We start from the raw sequence: 14,482 nt of genomic DNA on the forward strand, positions 1-14,482 counted from the left end.
TGGAAGGACCACATATATCCACAGGTAATGGAATTGGCACATTTCAGACTATTATTAAGATACTGAGAAAGTACAATTTGTCTGCGAAAAAGATAACTTACAAAGCTTCTAAATGTCTTGATTGAATATTTTTGAAGTCGATGGGAGTACCTGGAGTCGCAAAATGAATAACCTATTGTGGTAGACCAGACGTGTAAGTTGCACATGATTTCTTGGAATCGCTCAGATGAATTTCGGGATAGATTTTTTTTTTTTTTTTTTTTTTTTTTTACAAGGATGCGGTCGATTTGCTTCCCCATCTTTGCCTAAATGAGTTACACTCTTCCAAGGTTGTATACTGGTTTAGGTATGTTGATGTTTTGTGCTTATGGACATACCAGACAACTTCAAAAATTCCTCAAGTAGCTAAATGCTAAACACCACAGCAAAAAATTCGCAATGGATTTTTGAGATAAATGCATAAATCATTTAAAACTAACCATAGACATAGGTGATCATATTCATACTTTCAAGATTTATACGAAACCTGACACCACAGACAGTGTAATGCCTTCAATTCTCAACACATAGTGATCCATAAACATACTGTCTTTCCCTCAATATACATCGCCTAACATCAACCCCCCATAATCAAAGACAACTTCCAAGTGGAATTAAATTCAGCCAGACAAATGCCTACCCTCCTACCTTAGTGGAGTCCATAATGCACAAAAAGCAGTAACAACAGGTACACTCTCTTCTTTGCCATGTTCTCGACCCACCACCTCATGGTTGCAATGAATGGTGCACAATTCCATGTTTAGGAAAAGTCTCACTGAATCTAGCAAGAAAGCTTAAATTCAGGAAATTTAAAACATTATTTTATATGAACAAAAGTGCTCTACACTTTTTACTCAATGATGAAGACAGCGCTCTATCCTTGGAAAAGAGTGGAATATACAAAATCACTTGTAATTGTGTCAAATTCTGTACAGGCCAGTCGGGCAGGGCAATAAGCACCCTCTTGAAAGAACACCATAGAAGTTGGAAACTTAGAAAAGGAGACTTTATTTTTGCAGACCACCTGCATAAACGAGGCCGTAGTTAGAAGGTGCAGAATGAAGTATACACCACATTCATAAAGAAAGGAAGATGAACTACCTTGATATAATGGAAATTAATAATCATATGTCCATCTGCTTCATTGTCAGTAATGAATGACTATACATAGTTCCCTTACTCACGGCCCAACTGCAGATATTACTCATAATCCCATCCAGGCCATGTTGTAAATTACTCCCTTAATCACGTGCCCCATTGTTTCCTTTGCCTCAGCACTATAATTTCTCTTATCCTTTAAAAAAGTCACTGTATAATCGCAGCGGCTTCGCTTACGTGGTTCAGCTCACTAGTATATACACTCCTGGAAATTGAAATAAGAACACCGTGAAATCATTGTCCCAGGAAGGGGAAACTTTATTGACACATTCCTGAGGTCAGATACATCACATGATCACACTGACAGAACCACAGGCACATAGACACAGGCAACAGAGCATGCACAATGTCGGCACTACTACAGTGTATATCCACCTTTCGCAGCAATGCAGGCTGCTATTCTCCCATGGAGACGATCGTAGAGATGCTGGATGTAGTCCTGTGGAACGGCTTGCCATGCCATTTCCACTTGGCGCCTCAGTTGGACCAGCGTTCGTGCTGGACGTGCAGACCGCGTGAGACGACGCTTCATCCAGTCCCAAACATGCTCAATGGGGGACAGATCCGGAGATCTTGCTGGCCAGGGTAGTTGACTTACACCTTCTAGAGCACGTTGGGTGGCACGGGATACATGCGGACGTGCATTGTCCTGTTGGAACAGCAAGTTCCCTTGCCGGTCTAGGAATGGTAGAACGATGGGTTCGATGACGGTTTGGATGTACCGTGCACTATTCAGTGTCCCCTCGACGATCACCAGTGGTGTACGGGCAGTGTAGGAGATCGCTCCCCACACCATGATGCCGGCTGTTGGCCCTGTGTGCCTCGGTCGTATGCAGTCCTGATTGTGGCGCTCACCTGCACGGCGCCAAACACGCATACGACCATCATTGGCACCAAGGCAGAAGCGACTCTCATCGCTGAAGACGACACGTCTCCATTCGTCCCTCCATTCACGCCTGTCGCGACACCACTGGAGGCGGGTTGCACGATGTTGGGGCGTGAGCGGAAGACGGCCTAACGGTGTGCGGGATCGTAGCCCAGCTTCATGGAGACGGTTGCGAATGGTCCTCGCCGATACCCCAGGGGCAACAGTGTCCCTAATTTGCTGGGAAGTGGCGGTGCGGTCCCCTACGGCACTGCGTAGGATCCTACGGTCTTGGCGTGCATCCGTGCGTCGCTGCGGTCCGGTCCCAGGTCGACGGGCACGTGCACCTTCCGCCGACCACTGGCGACAACATCGATGTACTGTGGAGACCTCACGCCCCACGTGTTGAGCAATTCGGCGGTACGTCCACCCGGCCTCCCGCATGCCCACTATACGCCCTCGCTCAAAGTCCGTCAACTGCACATACGGTTCACGTCCACGCTGTCGCGGCATGCTACCAGTGTTAAAGACTGCGATGGAGCTCCGTATGCCACGGCAAACTGGCTGACACTGACGGCGGCGGTGCACAAATGCTGCGCAGCTAGCGCCATTCGACATCCAACACCGCGGTTCCTGGTGTGTCCGCTGTGCCGTGCGTGTGATCATTGCTTGTACAGCCCTCTCGCAGTGTCCGGAGCAAGTATGGTGGGTCTGAAACACCGGCGTCAATGTGTTCTTTTTTCCATTTCCAGGAGTGTATTATCTGCTTTTAATTTAGGGCTTCGTAAAGAAAAGATTATTTTGTTCAGCCACATCCTTGAAACAAGTCACCAAAGATTAATGTTCAATTTATTTTCTCATAATACCAATTGTTATTTGTTATGTAGTTCATTAGTTGAAGTGTCACGTATTTTATCTCAGTTGAATAATCTTACGTCGCATTTGCAATGAAATAATTCCTCTCGTTTTACTCCTAGATCTAACATTAACAGTTGTCTCGTACTCTGTTGATGCACTTGTTTAAAATCTTTGATCTTACAAAAAGTTCACTGCACCACATATTTATCTTTGTACTTGATGAAGGGGTAACAGTCGAAAACCGGTTTGTTAAATAAGTAGTAAATATTGTAGAATATTACATCGGCGTTATGTGTGTTTTCATTCATAATCTCTTGCTATGTGTCTTATGATATCGACACTCTCTAAACATTAAATCTGTATTATTTAGGGCAAAACGAGTGCTCAGACGTTTATTTAGCTCATGTAAGTACGTCACAAAAACACGGAAGAAATTTCAATAATGAAAGCTAATATATCCAAAATGTTGTTAAAAATGTTAATTTTCTCGGAGTGATATCTAGAAACATTCCTACACACTCGTCACATGATAACATTGAACGTAAAATTATGCTAATTGAAATTCACACAAACGTATTCAAGCTCCGTCCATGAATCAGGCACAAATCCACCACTGTACTTGTCGAACACGTTACTGACTTTACCCCTTTATATGCTTTAAGAGATATACACTAAGCATTCATAATTTTATCTGTGACATATTTTCTTAGAAACAAATTAAAAAGAGTTCCAGTCTCCCGGTTCCCATGAAAATGTTCGGGAACGTTATTTGGTGCAAGCAAGTTCTAGAACTGGAAATCCTCTCCCAAATGCTATGAACTGGAAAACCCTTTGTTCCACTCCGTGCCCTCTGGGTTTTGGATGAAATGAACTGAGCTTAATTACGATCTAAATCTGAAACAGCCCGCCCTCTCAATGAAGGGAAAAGTTTAAAATGTTTTTAACTGCATGGAAAAGAACGGGTCGTAGTAAGTACAACACACAAAAATTTGTCATCCTCAGGAGACGTACCTCTATTACTGTGTAACACCATCTCTGGCCTTGATAAAGGTCTAAATTCGGCAAGTAAGAAGGACCACAAGTTTTCTCAGCATGCCATATCCAGCTGAAGCTAACCCTTTGTTCCACTCCGTGCCCTCTGGGTTTTGGATGAAATGAACTGAGCTTAATTACGATCTAAATCTGAAACAGCCCGCCCTCTCAATGAAGGGAAAAGTTTAAAATGTTTTTAACTGCATGGAAAAGAACGGGTCGTAGTAAGTACAACACACAAAAATTTGTCATCCTCAGGAGACGTACCTCTATTACTGTGTAACACCATCTCTGGCCTTGATAAAGGTCTAAATTCGGCAAGTAAGAAGGACCACAAGTTTTCTCAGCATGCCATATCCAGCTGAAGCTAAGCACTGACGTTTATATCCCGTAGAGGTACCAAACTGCGTGAATGTCGATCGTTACGAGGGCCGTTCAATAAGTTATGCAACACATTTTTTCGCAGATAGCAGATAGCTGTCATAGAGTTTCTTTTGGATTAAAACCAGAGCATCGCAGATATTCATAGACGCTTTCTGGAGGTCTACGGAGACCTGGCAGTGATCAATAGCATGATGAGCCATTGGGCAAGGTGTGTGTCATCATCGCAACAAGGTCGCGCAAACCTGCCAGATCTCCTGCGTGCCGGCTGTGACTCCTCCAATTTTGGAACGTCCGGACAGTCTCACGTGAAGTGCTCGACGGATCATAATCAAACACCTAGTTTCTTAACTGGACGTCTCTGTTTGCGCTTCTGACGCACTCATTTTCCAGTTGTGGTACTGAGAGCCGTACGCCTGCTGGGTTTCTCGCCGCCTAACGGAAAACCATAAAGAGCATCGAAGGACCATCTGCGCAAAATTGATTGAACAATTACGAGGATGATGGTGATTGCTTTTTGTCGAACATCACAGATGATGAAACATGGGTTCATCACTTCAAACCGGAAACAAAATTGGAATCCATGAAGTGGTGTCACGTCACCTCTCCTTCGAAGAAAAAATTCGAAGCTATACCCTCAGCCGGTGAAGCCATGGCGACCGTCCTCTGCGGCTCTTGAGGGGTTATGCTGTTTGATACCATCCTTTATGGTGCAACGATCAACCCTGTAATGTATCGTGCTAGCCTCAGGGAATGGAAGGAACGACTTCAGCATGTTCGTCGCCACGAAAATGCAAATAAAGCTCTCCTTCTCCATGACAACGCGAAGTCTCACAGAAGTTTGCGCACCCGAGAGGAGCTCACAGAACTTCATTGGAACGTGATACCTCATCCACCCAACAGCCCAATACTGGCACCGTCCAACTTCCATCTGTATGGACCACTGAAGGATGTACTCCACGGGCAGCAGTACGTGGATGATGGGGAGATTATTGATGAAGCATTGAACAGTAGGATGGTACCATGTGGGCATATGGCCCGTTCCAGTAAGGTGGCTTAAGGCCGTCACACTGAACGGAGGCTATGTTGAAAAATAGGGTTTTCTAGCGAAAAGAGTTGGTAATAATGCGTATTGAAAGCATGGATAAAACCAACCTGATTTCAGAAAAAATGTGTTGCACTAGTTACTGAACGCTCCTTGTATATTCCACCCACTGAATCAAATCACGATTTTTCTGCGGGAGTAAGATCGGATGATTTAGTGGGCTACTCGAGGTGCAGATAATGCCTTAAGTGTTTGCCAAACCACAAAAGTTTATGTGCAGTCTGTGAACATGGCTGTTGTCATCTTGGAAGTGTCACAGAGTCTCATCAGGGAGATGTAGAAGAAGAAACAACACTTGGTCACCGAGTATATTTAAATAAACATTGTGGTTCGTGTTCACTATAACCAGAATAAATGGGCAAAAATCATGGTACGAACTCCTCTGACCGCCCCTCTCCCCACTCTGGAAAGCATCATAGAAACACCTCCAAAGTGAACCATGCCCCCCAGCAGGCTGTAGATTAAACGCTTCATTGGGCCATCTGTGCAGTTTGTTATTTGGATAGAGGCAACAAACTCGTCCGACCACGCTACACGCCTCCAGAAACCTACCGTCCAGGCTCTGTATTGTTTAGCCCAATGAAAACGAGCAGATGTGAGCAATTGGCTACTGCAAGTTACTCGACTTTAGATGTCCAATGTAAGCAGTTCTCTTCGCAAAGTTAGCTCGAAGACTGGTGGAGATGGATTTCCAATCACTGATAGCAGCAACACATGGTTGGTTTTGGACAGATTGACAATGAGAAGGAGTGACACTAATTTCCAGTACCTTCAGATTAGGAGCTTTTTACAGCCATTGGTCTTACTCCACGTCACATGGCAGTGAGTTGTACACTATTCCTTGCAGATACTTTGGACCTTCCGTGCCAGTGCACCAACAAATCTGAAAATGTTATTAGCGGTGTGGTCATAGGGTTGTCCAAACATCATAAATCCTTGCTTCCATTCCATCGCTTCTTTATATTAACCCATCTCACGTACTAATTCCATACAACCGACTGGAACACGCACAACGCCTCAAGGGCCTGACATATTTTAGCAGTTGAGGTTTTGATGATCGCCTAGTATCATTAACAAAGAGCATTACAGGCAAATTTCTAAGAGCTAGTCTCAATGAGTTACAGTATGTATAGTATGGTATAAACCATGTGCATAATAACTGGATAGAGTACAGAGGACATAATTATACAAGACATAACCACAGCACATAATAATACAACAAACTATAAATGCTAATATCCTCCTCAGGTATCTCAAAGAATTCTTTAATATTCATTTACTGGGAGCCCTTTCAATTTAGTTTTCTCCTGCCACTTTTTTGTAGTAAGGAGCTTAACTTTGTAGAATTTTTTGCTTTTCATATAGGAGCCGTAATGTTTTCTCTCTGCTGTGTCCTTTGGGTACAGTATGAGCGTGTTTTCTCTGATTTCCTCGAGTTCAAAACCAGCAGCCTGTTACTTTTCGGTGCACTTGGATATCTAACATTTGTTACTGGTGAAGAAGAATACAATAAATCTATATATTTCTTCAAAAAAGTTATCAAAAGCCATTTCAGCTCCCCTTCCCTCAGTTGACAATTATATAAAAAGTCCCAATTTGCTGTCTGTCAACGTAAACTGTTATGTACTCTTCCTTTTGCCCTCTTATGAGTAGCACTTTAGGTTCTTCGATTTTGATTAGTTGTCTCTTACAGAGTGTGAGGAGTAAAGGCTCGTCATCTGCCAGACCTCCTCCTGCAAGTCTGACTGTAGTGTCTTCCCTGTGTAAATTCACCATAATTTCGTTTATGCAAGCATTCTTACATATAGCACAGTTATTTACTCAACATTGGTCCAATGATCTTAGCATATTGATAAGTATCCTTGTGACTTGTACCCCTGTGTTTACCATTTCTACGTTAAAATCACCACAGATGACTATTCTCGACTTAATCACCAAGACTTTTTATAACTATTGACACACATTTTTCAATAAAAAAATTACATATCCATTTATGGACCTATACACACTAACTACATTTCCATTCTTCTGTTTTACACAACTAAACTCCCGATCCCATTCTACATCTACATTTATACTCCGCAAGCCACCCAACGGTGTGTGGCGGAGGGCACTTTACGTGCCACAGTCATTACCTCCCTTTCCTGTACCAGTCTTGTATGGTTCGCGGGAAGAACGAGTGCCGGAAAGCCTCCGTGCGAGCTCGAATCTCTCTAATTTTACATTCGTGATCTCCTCGGGAGGTATAAGTAAGGGGAATCAATATATGCGATACCTCATCCAGAAATGCGCCCTCTCGATACCTGGACAGCAAGCTACACCGCGATGTGGAGCGCCTCTCTTGCAGAGTCTGCCACTTGAGTTTGCTAAACATCTCCGTAACGCTATCACGTTTACCAAATAACCCTCTGACGAAACGCGCCGCTCTTCTTTGGATCTTCTCTATCTCCTCTGTCAACCCGACTTGGTACGGATCCCACACTGATGAGCAATACTCAAGTATAGGTTGAACGAGTGTTTTGTAAGCCACCTCCTTTGTTGATGGACTGCATTTTCTAAGGACTCTCCCAATGAATCTGAACCTGGCACCCGCCTTACCAACAGTTAATTTTATATGATCATTCCTCTTCAAATCGATCCGTACGCATCTCACAGATATTTTACAGAAGTAACTGCTACCAGTGTGTGTTCCGCTATCATATAATCATACAATAAAGGATCCTTATTTCTATGTATTCGCAATACATTACATTTCTCTATGTTAAGGGTCAGATGCCACTCCCTGCACCAAGTGCCTATCCGCTGCAGATCTTCCTGCATTTCGTTGCAATTTTCTAATGCTGCAACTTCTCTGTGTACTACAGCATCATCCGCGAAAAGCCGCATGGAACATCCGACACTATCTACTAGGTCATTTATATATATTGTGAAAAGCAATGGTCCCATAACACTCCCCTGTGGCACGTCAGAGGTCACTTTAACGTCTGTAGACGTCTCTCCATTGAGAACCACATGCTGTGTTCTGTTTGCAACCATTATGAGCAATATGTAGATAAATGAATTTTGGAAAATTTTACTCCTTATTTGAAAAAAAATTCCAGCCTCATCATTTTTTCTCTGTCTTCTACACATTATGTTTGCACCACAACATACCCTTGGGAACAAATATATTTACTTGAATTTGGGTTAACCAGTGTTCTGATACACATATAATATCGATGTGTTGAATGTTAGACAAACGCTGTAATTGTAAAAACATTATTTCTAATGCAACATATGTTAATTTGTAGAAAAGTGAGTTGTCTGTGTCTATCTGCTTTCCTCTCAGAGCTATTTGTCTCTATATTTGAAGTGTTGGGCTCAGCTAATGTCTTTAATCCTACAGTATTGTGACTATACGTGTTATGATTTCACATACCTGTTCTTCTGTTTGTTGAATCCCTTTGCTAAGCTCTTTCTCTTGTGAAACAACCTCTGATCCCACCAACAACCCTGGCCCTTTGGTCATGGTTTGTTTTTGCAAGTTGACTGCCATATACAGTCAGTTGGTATTCCCACTGCCTGAACTTGTGTTCTTGTTCTTCTTTCTACAACTTGTTCTGTCTCCTTATAAGATGTGTTCTTCTGTCATAACTGTTGCTGGATTATTTTCATTCGGTACTTCTTTTAACTTTTGCGTTGATCCCTTGAGTATGGTTTTTAATTGAGTAATTGTATAAATCACAGATATACTATTTGCTTTTGAAGATTCTGACGTTCTTCCTATTGGAGTTGTGCCTGTCACTGGTTTGACTGACTTTTATCTGCTTCAGTTCCACAGATATTTTGTAAACTTTCCTGTTCGATTTCAATGACTCATGAACCCCAGTGGCCTTTAGTTCTTTGCCAGTTGCATTCACCCATAGTCAATGTGCTGTATATAGCTCTTTTTTGTTAGATGTAACAATAAAGCTTGCATTGTGGGAGTCTTTCACAACTTTTCTAGTTTTCTGTTTGTGGAGCGGATTTCTTGATTTACACGACCATTTAGCCAAGTCATGACTATGTGGTACTCCAACAATAATCACATTTGTATTTTGTCATGTCGGCAAACATCATTAGCCCCTGCCCAAATATCTGCAAAGCCTTAGACAGCGAACGAATGTGAGCAGTGCGCGCTTTTGAGGAGGTGCCATATTTTGTTGTGAGCTTATGCGGAACTGTACCGTAGAGTGATTTCTGGAGGATAAATTCAAGCGTAATTGTAGGAGTACCTTAACGTCACTGGGATAGATGAATGAGGTACCGTCGTCCTCGGCGACAACACCTATGGTTTCTGCGTCCATGGGGAGCCCGGAGCGAGAGTTCCAGCAGGTGACGCGGTGGTTCAGCACCTCCATCATGAAGAGCACGCCTGTTCGCTCGTCCAGGAAGCTGCCTGTGGACTGGCCGCGGTCCCCGCGGCTGCCCACCGGCTGGAACGACCGGAACCACGAGGTGGTGCTAGCGGCAGTGCTGCCAACACAAACGGTGTGCCTCAAGATGTGGAAATTCGCAAAATGGACAGTACAGTAATGGCCAAGTTCTTTAAACGGAGAAAACATGTGCAATGACGATGATGTTTGGTTTGTGGGGCGCTCAACTACGCGGTCATCAGCGTCCATACAAAGCCCCAATTTATTCACAGTCCAATTTGTTTCACAGTCCAATCTAGCCACTGTCTCTAAAGATGAGGATGATGGTGAAATGATGAGGACAACGCAAACGCCCAGTCCCCGGGCAGAGAAAATCTCCAACCTGGCCGGTAATCGAGCCCGGGACCCAGTGATCTAGAGGTAGAACCGCTAGAAACTAGACCACGAGCTATAGAGCATGTGCATTGAAGGAGATTTGACACTTGTTCTTCGTGTAAAAAATAGGTCGACTACGATGGAGTTCCAGGTCACTCTTCACGCGAAAACCTGTGTCGACGTTTCACTTGAAGGTTCTTAGAAGTGGAGATCATGCTCCATAGATGGCTTGTATATGTACTGAGAGAAGTTGTACAGTGCTAAGGCGCTGGACTCATATGTGGGAGGTTGACAGTTCAGTCACCCTGCAATCTACATCTGCTTCCACGTGACCGCTCTGAACTCACACGTAAATGCCTGACAAAGAGTTCATTGTGGCCACTCTGCAACTCACATGCAAGTGCCTGGCAGAGAGTTCATTGTGACCACTCTGCAGCTCACATGAAAGTGCCTCGCACAGCTTTCATTGTGACCACTCTACAACTCACACTTGCCTGGCGGACCGTTCATTGTGACCACTTTGCAACTCACACATAAGTGCCTCGCAAAGCGTTCATTGTGACCACTCTGCAACTCACACATAAGTGCCTCGCAGAGCTTTCATTCTGACCACTCTACAACTCACACTTGCCTGGCGGACCATTCTTTGTGACCACTCTGCAACTCACACATAAGTGCCTGGCGGACCATTCATTGTGACCACTACAACTCACACTTGCCTGGCGGACCGTTCATTGTGACCACTCTGCAACTCACACATAAATGCCTCGCAGAGCGTTTATTGTGACCACTCTGCAACTCACACGTAAGTGCCTAGCAGAGCTTTCATTCTGACCACTCTACAACTCACACTTGCCTGGGGGACCTTCCATTGTGACCACTCTGCAACTCACACGTAAATGCCTGACAAAGGGTTCATTGTGACCACTCTGCAACTCACACATAAGTGCCTGGCAGAGCGTTCATTGTGACCACTCTGCAACTCACACGTAAGTGTCTCGCAGAGCTTTCATTCTGAGCACTCTGCAACTCACACTTGCCTGGTAGACCGTTCATTGTGACCACTCCGCAACTCACACGTAAGTGCCTGGCGGAACGTTCATTGTGACCACTCTACAACTCACACGTGCCTGGCGGACCGTTCATTGTGACCACTCTGCAACTCACACATAAATGCCTCGCAGAGCGTTTATTGTGACCACTCTGCAACTCACACGTAAGTGCCTAGCAGAGCTTTCATTCTGACCACTCTACAACTCACACTTGCCTGGCGGACCTTCCATTGTGACCACTCTGCAACTCACACGTAAATGCCTGACAAAGAGTTCATTGTGACCACTCTGCAACTCACATGTAAGTGCCTGGCAGAGAGTTCATTGTGACCACTCTGCAGCTCACATGAAAGTGCCTCGCACAGCTTTCATTGTGACCACTCTACAACTCACACTTGCCTGGCGGACCGTTCATTGTGACCACTTTGCAACTCACACATAAGTGCCTCGCAAAGCGTTCATTGTGACCACTCTGCAACTCACACATAAGTGCCTGGCGGACCATTCATTGTGACCACTCTACAACTCACACTTGCCTAACGGACCATTCTTTGTGACCACTCTGCAACTCACACATAAGTGCCTGGCGGAACGTTCATTGTGACCACTCTACAACTCACACGTGCCTGGCAGAGCGTTCATTGCGACGACTCTGCAACTCACACATAAGTGCATGGCGGAGCGTTCATTGTGACCACTCTACAATTCACATGTAAGTGCCTGGCAGTGAGTTCATTGTGGCCACTCTGCAACTCACACGAAAGTGCCTGGCAGAGAGTTCGTTGTGACCAGTCTGCAACTCACATATAAGTGCCTGGCATAGCGTTCATTGTGACCACTCTGCAACTCACACATAAGTACCTGGCAGAGAGTTCATTGTGACCAGTCTGCAACCCACACATAAGCACCTGGCAGAGAGTTCATTGTGACCACTCTGCAACCCACAATTAAGTGGCCGGCAGAGCGTTCATCGAACCACTTTCACTCTCTTTCTCCACCTTTCCACCCTCGACCAGCGCCTGGGAAAAACGCTCAAATCTTTCCGTGCAAGCTGTGATTTCTCTTATTTTACTAGAATGATCATTTCTCCCTATGTAGACAGATTTCGACAAAATAATATCACTTTCGAGGAGAACGTAGGAGACAAAAGTCTTGAAAAGATCTCGTTGCAACGCAGATCGCCTTTGTTTTAATAATTGACAACCTAACTCGCGATCATATCCGTTAAACTCACTTCCCTATTTCGCAATAATAGAAAACGAGCTGACCTTGTTTGAACTTTTCGGACGACCTCCATCAATCCTATCTGGTAAGGAACCTATATCGCGCAGCAGTACTCTAGCAGAGGGCGGACAAGCGTACTGTAGGCAGCCCTTTTAGTAGACTTATTACATCTTCTAAGTGTTCGGTTGCAACATTATCTGTGTGATTGTTCCAATTTAAGTTATTCGTAATTGTAACTCCAAAGTATTTAGCTGAATTGGCAAGCTTTAGATTCTTGTGATTTATAGTGTAACCGAAATTTAGCAGATTTCTTTTAGCACTCACACTTTTCATTATTCAGGGCCAATTGTCACTTTTCGTATCATACACATACATAGCCTAAATGATTTTGCAATTGGTTTTGATCCTCTGGTGACTTTACTAGACGGTAAATGGCAGCATCATCTGACGACCACCTAATATGGCTGCTCATATTGTCTCCTAAATCATTTATATAGATTAGGAACAGCAGAGGGGCTATAACAGTTCCTCAGAGAACGCCAAATATTTCTTGTGTTTTACTCCATGACTTTCCGTCAATTACTACGAACTGTGCCACTTGTGAGGGACTGTATGAAAAGCCTGTAGGAAATCTAGAAATATGGAACCAATTTGAGATCCTCGGTCAATAGCACTCATCACTTAATAGTCTGCCTGAGCCTGAATATCCGAGACACAGTAGCTATCCGGTTCAGTGAGCAGTGCCTGATCAAGATCTGAAGCCTAGACGTACACTTTGTTGTGATACTGAAGAAAAACGTCAGCAGAATTTACAAAATTCGCGTTCTGTTCCGGTGCGTTACCATAGGGCCTGCAGAAATTTATCCGGGAAGGGGAAATCACTTCTGAAAGTATATGAAGATTCTGTAACGAATAAAAATACTACACATTCCTGGGGATGGTCGGGGGCGTGCCATGTGCCCCTTATTGTCTTCATTTGTGGACGCCTATGTGCGTTAAGATCCAACTGCGACCAGAACACGGACTGCAGTGTCAGTAAAAATGAGGCCGGTGCCGTTTACGTAGCTTCCTTCAAGCACTTAGCCCGAATATCTGGATGGTTTATTCGTTCTTAGTTCGTTTCGGGATCTGACTCATCTTAATTTCTACTTGTCGGGTCATACGAAAAGTTACGTGTGCGGAACACCAGGCGAGAAATTGCTACCAGCAATTCGCGACATCCATCGAATATTGCATGATATGTTCAGACGGATACGACAGGATTTTTTGTTACGGCTGCACAGAAGTTGGATGACGCTACTTTGAACAACTGCTTTGTATGTACCGCATATTACAGAAAATTAAAAGTGTTAGAAAAACGTGACTACTTGGATTTTTATCATCATTAGCCGGTCAAATGTAAATTAAAGATTTTTTCCGCATTTTCGCTAATAACTTTCTGTCCAGAGATTGGGAAATGATTTCCTCATCTCAAATTACACGTTAGTCCTCCTCCGTATTTGCAGTATATTCGTACCATCATACAGTCTGACGGGTATCTCATTAGTTCCACTGCCCTTTCCAGTACTAAGCGACTTCCTTTTTTTTTTGTAATCTCGCGCTCATTTATTTTTGTACATATCGTTTTCACATGCGTGTTACCGTAAAAATGCTGCTATTTTCTTATGATATTCTGTAGTAGTATTTCACATTGGAGCCTACTTTTTCTTTCATTGGTCGTGTCGGTACCACTATGATAAAGAAGAATCTGGTCAGAGGACTGATTAATTTTGCAGCTGTTTGCTTCATAGGGAGCCAGTCCGTTTAAATGTGGGGAGGAGAGGATCTCCACTTTGTGCGCTGTCAGTGGGAAAATTAATTACATAAAATTTCTGGTCTTAATCCTGACCGCATATGACAGCTGAAGACGTCCCTACTTGCAACGGTTTCTAAACTGATTAATTGACAAACTGAGAAGGTTGACATAAATTACAAGACACAAAAAAGTAGTCATTAAAAT

The 14,482-nt window shown here is 43.8% G+C and overlaps 1 protein-coding gene across 1 annotated transcript in view; it reads right to left on the reverse strand.

Moving 5' to 3' along the window:
* Positions 1-14,482, reverse strand: part of LOC126418762 (L-dopachrome tautomerase yellow-f2-like) — a 134,115-nt gene that overhangs the window by 7,689 nt on the left and 111,944 nt on the right. Inside the window, exon 5 of the mRNA XM_050085688.1 lies at positions 9,692-9,932. Coding sequence (XP_049941645.1) covers positions 9,692-9,932 — 241 coding nt within the window. The remainder of the gene's footprint in view (positions 1-9,691; positions 9,933-14,482) is intronic.

This window comes from Schistocerca serialis, chromosome 9 (genome assembly GCF_023864345.2).
Source record: "Schistocerca serialis cubense isolate TAMUIC-IGC-003099 chromosome 9, iqSchSeri2.2, whole genome shotgun sequence".
NCBI lineage: Eukaryota > Metazoa > Arthropoda > Insecta > Orthoptera > Acrididae > Schistocerca > Schistocerca serialis.